At 43.0% G+C, this 12,747-nt stretch overlaps 1 protein-coding gene across 2 annotated transcripts in view; it reads left to right on the plus strand.

The window, feature by feature from the left end:
- Positions 1-11,357, plus strand: part of LOC110494855 (phosphatase and actin regulator 3) — a 91,907-nt gene extending 80,550 nt beyond the window's left edge. For both annotated transcript variants that reach the window (XR_016488121.1, XM_036950992.2), the window contains exons 9-12: positions 6,767-6,822; positions 8,034-8,236; positions 8,335-8,411; positions 9,750-11,357. Coding sequence is in view for 1 of the 2 variants with exons in the window: in XM_036950992.2 (XP_036806887.2) it covers positions 6,767-6,822; positions 8,034-8,236; positions 8,335-8,411; positions 9,750-9,765 (352 nt within the window). In the remaining variant the exon portion in view is untranslated. The remainder of the gene's footprint in view (positions 1-6,766; positions 6,823-8,033; positions 8,237-8,334; positions 8,412-9,749) is intronic.
- Positions 11,358-12,747: the final 1,390 nt, after the last annotated feature.

A 12,747-nucleotide genomic window follows, 5' to 3' on the forward strand; every position in this document is an offset into this window, starting at 1 on the left:
TGTCAGATAAGTTGAAGGTGGTATGATCCTCAAAGCGAGCAAAGTTGTTTAATTGATCTGGAAGCAAGACATCTGTCCGCGACGGGCCTGGAGTTCTTTTTGTAATCCGTGATTGTCTTTAGACCCTGACTCATACGTCTTGTGTTTGAGCCGTTGAATTGCGACTCCACTTTGTCTCTATACTGACACTTTGCTTGTTTGATTGGTTAATGGAGGGAATAACTACACTATTTGTATTCTGGTTAGGGAAGGTTTTAATAGTCACAGTGGGGTACAACATCTCCTATACACTTCCTTATAAATTTGCTCACAGAGTCAGCGTATATGTCAATGTTGTTCTCTGAGGCTGCCCGGAACATTTCCCAGTCCAAGTGATCGACGCAATCTTCAAGCGTTGAATCCGAGTTCTCTTGGGAGATAATACAGTCGGCATTTGATTGTGAGGAATTCTAGGTCAGGTGGACTTGAGTTCATGTATGTTGTTACAAATACACCATGAGTTGTTAATCATGAAACATACAACCCACCCTTCTTCTTACTGGAGAGATGTTTATTCCTGTCGGCGCGATGCACTGAAAATCCCGTTGGCTGTACTGACAGCATGTCCCCAGCTAGCCATGTTGCCATGTTTCCAACAGAGTATGTTACAATCCTGAATATCACTTTGGAAAGCATCTATTGCCCTGATCTCGGCGACTTTGTTAACTAGGAACTGGTTATTAGCGAGTAATGTACTCGGGAGCGGTGGGTGGTGTGCTCTCACTACAAGACCGCCCCGGCATCCTCTCCTCGGAAGGCATTGTTTTGGGTCGGCCTCTGGAATCAGTTTGAATGCCCTGGGAGATGCAGATAAAGGATCCACTTTGGGAAAGTCGTATTCCTGGTAGTAATGCTGGTTGTGCTGGTAAGTTGACGTCTCTCTGATATCCAATAGTTATTCTCGGCTGTACAGTGGTTGCTCCACTAAAAGTTTTGCGATTATGCTGCAGGACTTAGAGGTAATTTGTGGTTTAGTACGGTACCCTGCGTCACCACTTCATTGTTCCAGACCACCACAAGAGGGAGTTAGAGCACTTATTCTGCTTTTGGGTCCTACTGTGTCTCTAACTGACAGTGAAGGGCAACATAAACCTACAGTAAATATTAGTAACAATGTCTCATCCCGTGTTCAACAACAGACTTTTTTTCTCGCTCGTTTTGTGTTAATTGAAAAGAAAATAATTTCCAAAATATTGTTATTTTTTAAACAAAGCGATTATTATTATTAATTTAGAATTGTATAAAAGCCGTTGGATATTCCCACAGATATATTATCAACCCTGTTATTAGCAGGACAATATATATTGGTCATATTGGTCATGGCTACCGAGTGGCACACAATGGGATTGCCTTGCAGTTCTCCAGCTGTACCCACTGAAAGCACGCAAGGTTCAAGGCACAAGGGCCGGGGGCACGGGATGGGCTGCAGAGTCGCGCACAGAAGACTGACCTAGCCCATGGGGATGGAAGGCGTAGGAAAATTAGTGCATAGAAATGTTGTCCCAGTAATATTTATATTCATGTTAGACCATGTTGTCCTATTCAGCACATGGTACCCTTGTTGTGTGTAGAGATCTCAGTGGTCCCTACTGTCTACACTCCCACACACATCTCAGTGGTCCCTACTGTCCACACTCCCACACACCTAAACACACGTCTCAGTGGTCCCTACTGTCCACACACATAAACACACATCTCAGTGGTCCCTACTGTCCACACACATAAACACGTCTCAGTGGTCCATACTGTCCACACTCCCACACACATAAACACACATCTCAGTGGTCCCTACTGTCCACACTCCCACACACGTCTCAGTGGTCCCTACCGTGCAGTGCCTTAGTCACAGCTGAGCCCTCAGAATGGCTGTTCTATTTCAGTTCTGTAACCCAGGTGTTCTGCTCCACCTCTCTCTGCCAGGGCTGGGCTGGGACATACGCTGGGCTTTATATAGACTGGAATCCCAAATGGTAACGTATTACCTTTAAAGCCCACTACTTTTGACCAGGGCCCATAGGGAACAGGGACAGGACAGAACAGAACCAGAACAGGGACCGGACCAGAAGAGGGACAGAACCAGGGACAGGACCAGAAGAGGGACAGGACCAGAAGAGGGACAGGACCTGGGACAGGACCTGAAAATGGACAGGACCTGAAGAGGGATAGAACCAGGGACAGGACCTGGACAGGACCTGAACAGAAGAGGGACAGAACCAGGGACAGGACCTGAACAGGGACGGGACCTGAACAGGGACGGGACCAGAACAGGGACGGGACCAGGGACAGGACCTGAACAGGGACAGGACCTGAACAGGGACAAACACTGTTTTAAATAGACTGATTTATTTAGAGCTGTAATGTTTAAAACACCACTCTGTTCAGTGCTTACCTGTGTGTGTGTGTGTGTGTGTGTGTGTGTGGTGTGTGTGAGAGACGAGAGGGGTGCATTTTTACTGGCTGTAAATACCAGTTGGATGCATTCACATGCTTTGAACTCATTGAGAAATGCTGATTGGCTAATGGTCAACCAGCTTTGTCAGCTATTAACTACAAGTACAGATTTCAGGCTTGTAAATAAAACATAGTATTCAAAAACCATATTAATAGATAGTTATAAAAAAAACAAATGTGTTGCATTTAACTGCTGAAAATGCTTTTATCGAGGTAATTTCCTTAGTAGACGAAATTAGTGGTCAGCATGTGCGAGAAGTTAAAGTTTAGGAATAAAGTAAGAGTTTCCAACTAAATACCAGCTTCCCACTTGGTTATGAACACAGCATACTCATCTACTGTAATTGCTGCCTCAATTATGTGCAAAACAACCCACAAATAGCAAATAAATAATATGTCTGCCTGTTGTATTTAGTATTTTTATACAAGGGGTGTGCATTATTTAGGAATCTCATCTACAGCTTTGTGTAGCAATAGGTTCAAATTTTATACAATTCTATCGGCTATGTAAACTACATTTAGGAAGTCCGATTTGATAACAGTAGAAGGAACATCAACCCTCAGTTAGAGGAGCATAGCTTTGTCTTGGTTCAGGAGAGGAGAGGCTGCCTGCTAGTGATGTGCATTTCATGAACGATTCGTTATTTTTTAACTATTTTTATTGACTCAACATTCATGAGTCGTTTTATTAGAGTGACTCGTTCATTTTGAGTTCGTTTGACCTGCTAGTGCTGTACGGAGTGGCCACAATGAGTCCTACAGCAGGATAAACACACGGCTCAGCGGTTCCAGAGACTTGTTCTGACTTTGTGTCATATGCACGCAGGAAAATAGATCATCACTGCTGGTCACTGCTGGTCACTACTAATCACTAGTGGTCTCTAGTGGTCACTACTGGTCACTACTAATCACTAGTGGTCACTACTAATCACTAGTGGTCACTGCTGGTCACTAGTTGTCTTTCTGTCATATGCACGCAGGAAAATAGATCATGAAAAAAAGACAAGTTTAGAGCTAATAATTGAACGCATGGTGCAAGAATGGATGCATTTAATTGATTATTGAATGGTTTGGACGGACACATAGGCTACACACAGCCTTTTCTCCTCAAACTTGAACTCGAGAGCAAATCGTTTGGTGGGCTGCGGTCGCGAACGACGTGCGTATCACCCCCGCCGCAGTCAAACAATGTATTCTGTCAAGAGTCGTTCAGTCTAGTCCGGATGCGGCCACAACTAGATGTAGTTTCAAATGTATCAACAAATAACCTTACTGGCACAGCCTAGAGACCAACAAAATGTACATTGTTTAAAGCACACGTTTTCAAGTCTCAGTAACAAATGCCAGCTCCAATAACCCGCCTATGGTGAACGTCATGTGAAGGAGAGGCTTGTAGAATTAAGACCGTTTCCAGTTTTTAGTTCACCGGTTGGGGGTCCTGCGTGCTCAGGGCTTAACCTGTCTACGATACTGGTTCCCAATTGGGAATCAACCCTCCCACATTCAGCTGAAACGGTGGCGCATGGAACGCAAAAATATTCTTAAAAATATTTAACCTCCACACATTAACAAGTCCAATAGCTCAAATGAAAGATAAACACCTTGTTCATCTAGCCAGCAAGTCAGATTTCTAAAATGTTTTACGGCGAAAACATAGCACATATATATGTAAAACCACCACCAGACACAGCTCATTTGAATAGCCAAAACATGCAATCAACAAACGCAGGATTAAAAAATAAATCGCTCACTAACCTTTTGAAAATCTTCATCAGATGACAGTAATATGACATATTACACAGTACATATTTTTTTTTTCAATAATATGCCATTTATATCCATAAATGTCCATTTACAGTGAGTTCACGTTCAGAAATTACTCAAAAATGCCCGCAGGAAATCTATGTAGCGCGGCAAGATAACGTAAATAGACATCATAAACTTTGACTAAATATACATGTTCTACATATAGTTAGAAAGATACACTGCTTCTTTATGCAACCGCTTTGTTAGATTTATTTTTAACGTTACAGAAATCGCACACTATTCTATATGCTGAGACGGCGCTCAGTTCCAAGCTACATTTCTACGTAATGTTGGAGTCAACAGAAACACAGATTTAAGCATAAATATTCCCTTACCTTCGATGGTCTTCGTTCAGAATGTTCTGGAAGGCTTCATACTTACCCAATACATCGTTTGGTTTCAAGTCTTGCGTCTTTGTATTAGCTACTGCTAATAACATCAGCTGAAATGCACCCAAAACATCCTCTGGTACGGAAAAGTTGCGCATCAAAACTTCAAAATTACATATTATATGTCGACTAAACAGCTCAAACTAAGTGCAGAAGCAAGCTTTATGATGTTTTAGACACGCAAAACAAACTTCAATTCAATCGGCCATCGTCTGCCTTCTCTTGAGTGCTGGAACAAAGGAATGGCTGGGACCAATTCGCGCCCATACGCACAGCCTATTCTCTCGTGGCACGCACTAATTTCACTCCCATAGGGTCAATTCTCGCGGGATTTGATTCAAAGCTCTACTGAAAGAGGACATCTAGCGGAAGAGATAGAAAGTGTCCCCAGAATCATAACTGGTTGGGAAGGGTGGGGGCCATGACGTCAAAGTTGCTCCAACTTTCATGGCCACAAAAACTAGTTTGGAAGAATGCCTGCCCTGTGAGTTCTGCTATACTTACAGACATAATTCCAACGGTTTTAGAATCTTTAGTGTTTTCTATCCAATAATAATTTTTATTTGCATATATTAGCAATTTTTGACAGATTTTTTTTCCAGTTTACTAGGGGTACCCAATCTCTCCAAAGGGGGCGTATGTCTGCCATATCCTTAACAGGTTGACTCAGATCAACGAAATTTGTCGAAAAAAAATGGTTATTTTGGCTGAACGATTCGAAAAGATCCGAGTCAGTAAAAAGAGACAAACTTCCCATCACCTGCCTGCTGAATCTCTGGCTGCAGCATTTTAAGGCGTGAACCTTTTGAGTCGTAGGTGGGAATTTCCTATCTACGTAGAAACGCACATTCCCTCCTTGCAGTGACGCTGTTGTTCTGAAGTGAAAAGGTTCTTGCTATCCGGGATCCTTGGGATCTTGCAAAAGCAAGAGCTCTCCAGCACCAGGGTACATTTATTTAACTAGGCAAGCCAGTTAAGAACAAATTCTTATTTACAATGACGGCCTACACCAGACCAGTGGTGGAAAAGTTTGTCATAGTTGAGTAAAAGTAAAGATGCCTTTAATAGAAAAGGACTCAAGTAAAAGTCACCCAGTAAAATAGTACTTGAGTAAAAGTCTTAAAGTATTTGGTTTTGAATATACTTAAGTATCAACAGTAAATGTAATTGCTAAAATGTACTTAAGTATCAAAAGTAAAAGTGTAAATAATTTAAAGTTCTTTATATTAAGCAAATCAGAAGATATGATTTTCTTTGTTTTTTTTTTCATGTATGGATAGCCAGGGGCACACTCCAACACTTTGACATCATTTACAAACAAAGGATTTGTGTTGAATGAATCTGCCAGATTAGGTAGTAGGGATGACTCTTGATAAATGCGTGAATTGGACAGTTTTTATTTTCTGCTCAGCATTCAAAACGTAATGAGTACTTTTGGGTGTCAGGAAAACAGTATGGAGCTAAACGTACATTATTTTCTTTAGAAATGTAAAGTAAAAGTAAAAGTCAAAAATATATAAATAGTAAAGTACAGACAAGTCATTTTTTTTAAAGTAGTACTTTAAAGTATTTTTGCCTAAGCACTTTACTCCACTACATCGGACAGCACAGTGTCAGTAGGCAGACAGAATAGTTAGAGGAGAGACCGAGCAGGACACTCCTCATTCTGCTACAGACACTAACTGAGCTCAGTCCTTCATCTACCTGGACACATATCATCGTCATCATACAGATTTATCATTTTACTTTCCAGTCGCGCTCAAACTATCCTTACTGTTTTATCTTGCACTTGGGAAATATTTATTGAAGGGAAAAGAACGCTCTAAAACTGGACAAATATTCTGCCTTACATTCTAACCCGATGTGGAGGCGCTCTCGGTTCAGTCACAGAAGAGGGTTTCTAGACTCCAGATGGTAACTAGGAAGTGTAGATCCTGGAGCGGTTCTGCACGCCGACTCAGACATCTTTGACCTTTGCTGCTGCTAGTAGAGACTGTCTGTCAGAGACTGTGACTGGAGGACCGGGGGGGAACAGATAACAACATCATGGTTCAGAACGTGATTCTAGTGTTTTTCCGCAGGCGGCTGAGCCAGAGACCCGCGGTAGAGGAGCTGGAGAGTCGGAACATCCTCAAACGTGAGTATTGGATCATGATACATAGTTTATAATCGATTAAAACGAGAGGATATAACAAATATGATCCTTTATAAGGGATCATAGTTTATTATCAGTTATAATAAGTGAAACTGTCCCACTGTCTGTATCGACTCTCCAGATGAGACGGGTGGGCTTCATCGCAACATGACTAAATGTCTAAATTACTTCAGTGTTGAATGTATTTCCATGGTGATGAATACATGTTGCATGGAACTACGACACTACAGTTTATACTCCATTTGTTTCTTTTAAAAAAATGAAACAATTTAAAACAACTTTGTTAGGGCCTCCCGATAAGGCACTGCTTCGCAGTGCTTGAGGCATCTCTAAAGACCCGTGTTCGATCCCGGCCTGTGTTGCAGCCGGCCGCGACCGCGAAGCGGGGTACAATTGGCCGAGCGTCTTTCGGGTTAGGGGAATCAGTTGTCAGATCAATGTCAGGGTCCAGTTGTCAGATCAATGTCAGGGTCCAGTTGTCAGATCAATGTCAGGGTCCAGTCACAGATCAATGTCAGGGTCCAGTTGTCAGATCAATGTCAGGGTCCAGTTGTCAGGTCAATGTCAGGGTCCAGTTGTCAGATCAATGTCAGGGATCAGACAGTGTGGGAGATCATAACTACATCACCATGACAACAAGATGGAATGCACGGGTCAATGTAGACTATCCTACTCCCCTCTCTCCTCCCTCCATCTCTCTCTCCATCTCTCTCCTTCTCTTCTCCATCTCTCTTTTCCATCGCTCTCCTCCATCTCTACAGCTCTCTCCTCCCTCCATTGCTCCTCCATCTCTTCTCCAACTGTCTCCTCCATCACTTCTCCATCTGTCTCCTCCATCTGTCTCCTCCATCTTCCTCCTCCCATCTGTCTCCATCTTCCTCCTCCCTCCATCTATCTCCTCCATCGTCCTCCATATCTTCTTCATCTATCTCCTCCCTCCATCTATCTCATCCATCTCTCTCCTCCCTCCATCTATCTCATCCATCTCTCTCCTCCCTCCATTTCTCAATCTCTCTCCTCCCTCCATTTCTCCATCTCTCTCCTCCATATCTCCATCTCTCCATCTCTCTCCTCCCTCCATCTCTCTTCTCCATTTCTCTCCCTCCATCTCTGTCCTCCCTTCATCTCTCTTCCCCACCTCTCTCCTCCTGTACTGTGTTTCTGACCTGTTGTTCTTCCTGTTTCATCTCCAGAGAGGAATGACCAGTCAGAGCAGGAGGAGAGGAGGGAGATCAAACAGAGACTCAACAGGAAGTTGAACCAGCGTCCTACAGTAGATGAGTTAAGGGACAGGAAGATACTGATTCGTTTCAGTGACTATGTTGAGGTGGCCAAGGCTCAGGACTACGACCGCAGGGCAGATAAACCCTGGACCAGGCTGTCTGCTTCAGACAAGGTCAGCTCAACTCGCACAGACACACAAACAGCTGAGCTCCTGTTTTTACCTCTACCACCTATTGTTGTTGACATGGTTGTTGTTGATGTGTTCCCCAGGCAGCAATAAGGAAGGAGCTGAATGAGTTCAAGAGTAACGAGATGGAGGTTCACAATTCCAGCAAGCACCTGACGAGGTATGTGAGGGTGGTTTTGTGTGTGTGTGTGTGCTTTTGGTTTTATTATCCTAGACTGTTCAGGGTCTGGCCTGCTCCCCTCCTCTACAGAGGGAGTTAGTCTGAGCTCTCCACTCCCCTCCCCTGCTGTCGCTATATTAATAGATCACCTTCAGTCCGTTCAGTTGTTAATAGATCACCTTCAGTCCGTTCAGTTATTAATAGATCACCTTCAGTCCGTTCAGTTATTAATAGATCACCTTCAGTCCGTTCAGTTATTAATAGATCACCTTCAGTCCGTTCAGTTATTAATAGATCACCTTCAGTCCGTTCAGTTGTTAATAGATCACCTTCAGTCCGTTCAGTTGTTAATAGATCACCTTCAGTCCGTTCAGTTATTAATAGATCACCTTCAGTCCGTTCAGTTGTTAATAGATCACCTTCAGTCCGTTCAGTTATTAATAGATCACCTTCAGTCCGTTCAGTTATTAATAGATCACCTTCAGTCCGTTCAGTTATTAATAGATCACCTTCAGTCCGTTCAGTTATTAATAGATCACCTTCAGTCCGTTCAGTTATTAATAGATCACCTTCAGTCCGTTCAGTTGTTAATAGATCACCTTCAGTCCGTTCAGTTGTTAATAGATCACCTTCAGTCCGTTCAGTTATTAATAGATCACCTTCAGTCCGTTCAGTTGTTAATAGATCACCTTCAGTCCGTTCAGTTGTTAATAGATCACCTTCAGTCCGTTCAGTTATTAATAGATCACCTTCAGTCCGTTCAGTTGTTAATAGATCACCTTCAGTCCGTTCAGTTATTAATAGATCACCTTCAGTCCGTTCAGTTGTTAATAGATCACCTTCTGTCCGTTCAGTTATTAATAGATCAACTTCAGTCCGTTCAGATATTAATAGATCACCTTCAGTCCGTTCAGTTGTTAATAGATCACCTTCAGTCCGTTCAGTTATTAATAGATCACCTTCAGTCCGTTCAGTTGTTAATAGATCACCTTCAGTCCGTTCAGTTATTAATAGATCACCTTCAGTCCGTTCAGTTGTTAATAGATCACCTTCAGTCCGTTCAGTTGTTAATAGATCACCTTCAGTCCGTTCAGTTATTAATAGATCGCCTTCAGTCCGTTCAGTTATTAATAGATCGCCTTCAGTCCGTTCAGTTATTAATAGATCACCTTCCGTCCGTTCAGTTATTAATAGATCACCTTCAGTCCGTTCAGTTATTAATAGGTGTCTGATTGATGTATTTCTGGGAATGGATCAGCTCATCTAACACTGACTGCCCTCTCTTCTCCTCTTCTCTCTCTCTTTCCTCTCTCCCTCTCTCCTCTCTCCTGTTTCTAGGTTCCATCGGCCGTAGTGTAGTGGTGGTTTCTTCTGCAGAAGCTGGGTGGTCCAATTATCAGTGAAGACCATATGACAGTGTTCCCAGGCTCCTACCCACGGCCCCAGACTGTCCTGTCTTGATATGTGGGCTAGTTCCCGGATGTTCAACCTACAGATATCTGTCTGTCTTTGTGCCAACTTGGAGGATGTCTGTCTCTGTGTGTCACCATGGAGGCTATGTCTCTAGAGCTGGCGCCCAGGAAAGATCACAGGAGACATCAGACTGATATTCTCTTAAAGGAGCTATCAAAATGTCTCTGGACGCTTTCTCCTAGACGTCAACCAATGAGAAAAAGAATGAAAAAGATGACAGCACTTGTTAGTTCACGAGTTGTTTCTCTCGATTCACTCCATACCAGCAGTCTAAAATAATCAGAAAACTATTGCCATGCAACAAATGTTTCTCAGAATTTCTCTTGGTGTGGTGAAGGTTAAAAATAAACCTACGAAGAAGGCTAAAGGATGAAAGAGTACATCCCTGAGACTGCTGCTGTGGAATAAACTGAAATAAATAACGTTGACTGTGAGTGCTTGGGGTCTGGTTTCATAGTGGATCCTTGGATCAGCCACAGGAGGAACTACGAGGAGCCTCCAACCTGGAGGAACCAGCCTGATCGCTGCAGTCACCATTCTATTTCACTTCACGCACCAATCTCACATTCCTCCTCAGTTTGAGCCTATGTCTGTGACGAGAGGCAGTATTCAAAACGTACTTATCAGCGATTGCATCACCTTCAACCAATCACTGTTTCTGAGAGGAATCTGATTGGATCAGTCATTTTCCGATGTATTCCAAACACCTATTGGATAAAGACTAGACGGATAAGTGCAGTGAGACAGAATGGTGAAGGCAGCGATCAGGCTGGTTCCTCCTCCAACTTGCTCAGAGGAAACAGCACATCTCCTTCAGAGGACCATCTGAACATTTTCCTCAACACCTTGTTTCTCCATGTTAGAGGACGGAGGAGACACATTGGAATGCGTCCCAAATGGCACCTTATTCCTTATTTTATAACAGACTCTTTGAAAGCTGAAAGAACGATGGCAGACAAAGGATGTGGTGCATGTGACCAACGAACCCTTTCCCCTCCTCTTCAGAAACGCTAGTTAAAGGCTGCAAAATTCCAGAAAATTCCAGTTGGAGGGTTTCAGGATTTTGTGCTTAATTTATTCTCTCCTGATTCCAGGATTCTTTAACCAGGATTTCTGGAAAACCTGGGGATTTTGGGAAAGTGACAGGATTTTGCGACCCTAAACGCTAGTCTCCCCTCCAGCACCCAGGCATCTCTCTCTATGGGCTGACAGTGTTATTAATGTTGTTGGTAACCATGTCTGTCTAAAGCAGGGGTATCAAGCTCATTCCACGGTGGGCCGAGTGTCTGCAGGTTTTTGTTTTTTCCTTTCAATTAAGACCTAAATAGTGACCTTAATTCATCAATCAAGTACAAGGGTGGAGAGAGAACCTTCAGAGACACAGCCACCCGTGAAGTGAGTTTAACACGTGGTCTAAAGCACCTTTGTAAGCACTATTTATCGTCTGCACAATACAAGTTGACTTTTTAAGAACTGCTGTTGTTGTAGTGTCTTTAATAAGGTGGTTGGTTGGAGGGGTCTTTAATAAGGTGGTTGGTTGGAGGGGTCTTTAATAAGGTGGTTGGTTGGAGGGGGTCTTTAATAAGGTGGTTGGTTGGAGGGGGTCTTTAATAAGGTGGTTGGTTGGAGGGGGTTTTTAATAAGGTGGTTGGTTGGAGGGGTTTTTAATAAGGTGGTTGGTTGGAGGGGTTTTTAATAAGGTGGTTGGTTGGAGGGGTTTTTAATAAGGTGGTTGGTTGGAGGGTCTTTAAAAAGGTGGTTGGTTGGTTGGTTGGTTGGTTGGAGGGTCTTTAATAAGGTGGTTGGTTGGAGGAGTCTTTAATAAGGTGGTTGGTTGGAGGGTCTTTAATAAGGTGGTTGGTTGGAGGGTCTTTAATAAGATGGTTGGTTGTAGTGGGTGTTTAATAAGGTGGTTGGTTGTAGTAGGTGTTTAATAAGGTGGTTGGTTGTAGTGGGTGTTTAATAAGGTGGATGTTGTAGTGGGTGTTTAATAAGGTGGTTGGTTGGAGGGTCTTTAATAAGGTGGTTGGTTGGAGGGGTCTTTAATAAGGTGGTTGGTTGGAAGGGTCTTTAATAAGGTGGTTGGTTGTAGTGGGTCTTTAATAAGGTGGGTGGATCTCAGTGGTTTATTGGAGGATTAATGCTGTTCTCTGTAAATATAGGGAACGTTACTTTATTTACCGCGAACGCCGATCAGTGTTTACCCATCTATCTTTTTACCACTACATCAATGGCTGGGCTGTTGAATAGTACCTGTAGTGGTGATGGTTCTTCGACGGAAATTGAGAGTTATAACTTTATTATATAATTCTCTTTCTGAAAGCCTGTCACTACGCATGACGTCTCCAAACCATGGCTGGACTGGACACCAAAACAATCATATATTCAGAACTGTCTGAATTTATCAAACACGTAGTTTCTATGTTTCATTCCTCTCAATTCATTCCATTTCGGTCATTATTATGAGCCGTCCTCCCCTCACCTGCCTCCACTAGTCTTCAGCACCTTATAGCAGGTTAAGTGCAGTGTTACTGTTTTTCACGGCGTATATTACTAGACAGTTTGACTGCTGACTGAAGATCTTAGCTAGCTACCTACTGTTCACCTTGGTTGTTGTTTGTCTCTGCACTGGTTGGCTGAGAATGTTAGCAGAAGTAGTTTGTAGACAATACACTGTGTATGTAGCCTGTTACAGAACCAGAACGTAAGTCAGACCCTGGGTTACCTGTGTACTGTACGACAGATGGCAGCTTCCCTGTCCAACACAACACACACCTAATATATTAGTCTTTAATCCCTAATTACAGTCTCAGAGCAGTTTACTCTCTAACCAGTGTTGAATCGGCCCGGAACAAACAGGTAC

Source organism: Oncorhynchus mykiss, chromosome 17, assembly GCF_057628025.1.
Source record: "Oncorhynchus mykiss isolate SJ-2025 chromosome 17, ASM5762802v1, whole genome shotgun sequence".
Classification (NCBI taxonomy): Eukaryota; Metazoa; Chordata; class Actinopteri; order Salmoniformes; family Salmonidae; genus Oncorhynchus; species Oncorhynchus mykiss.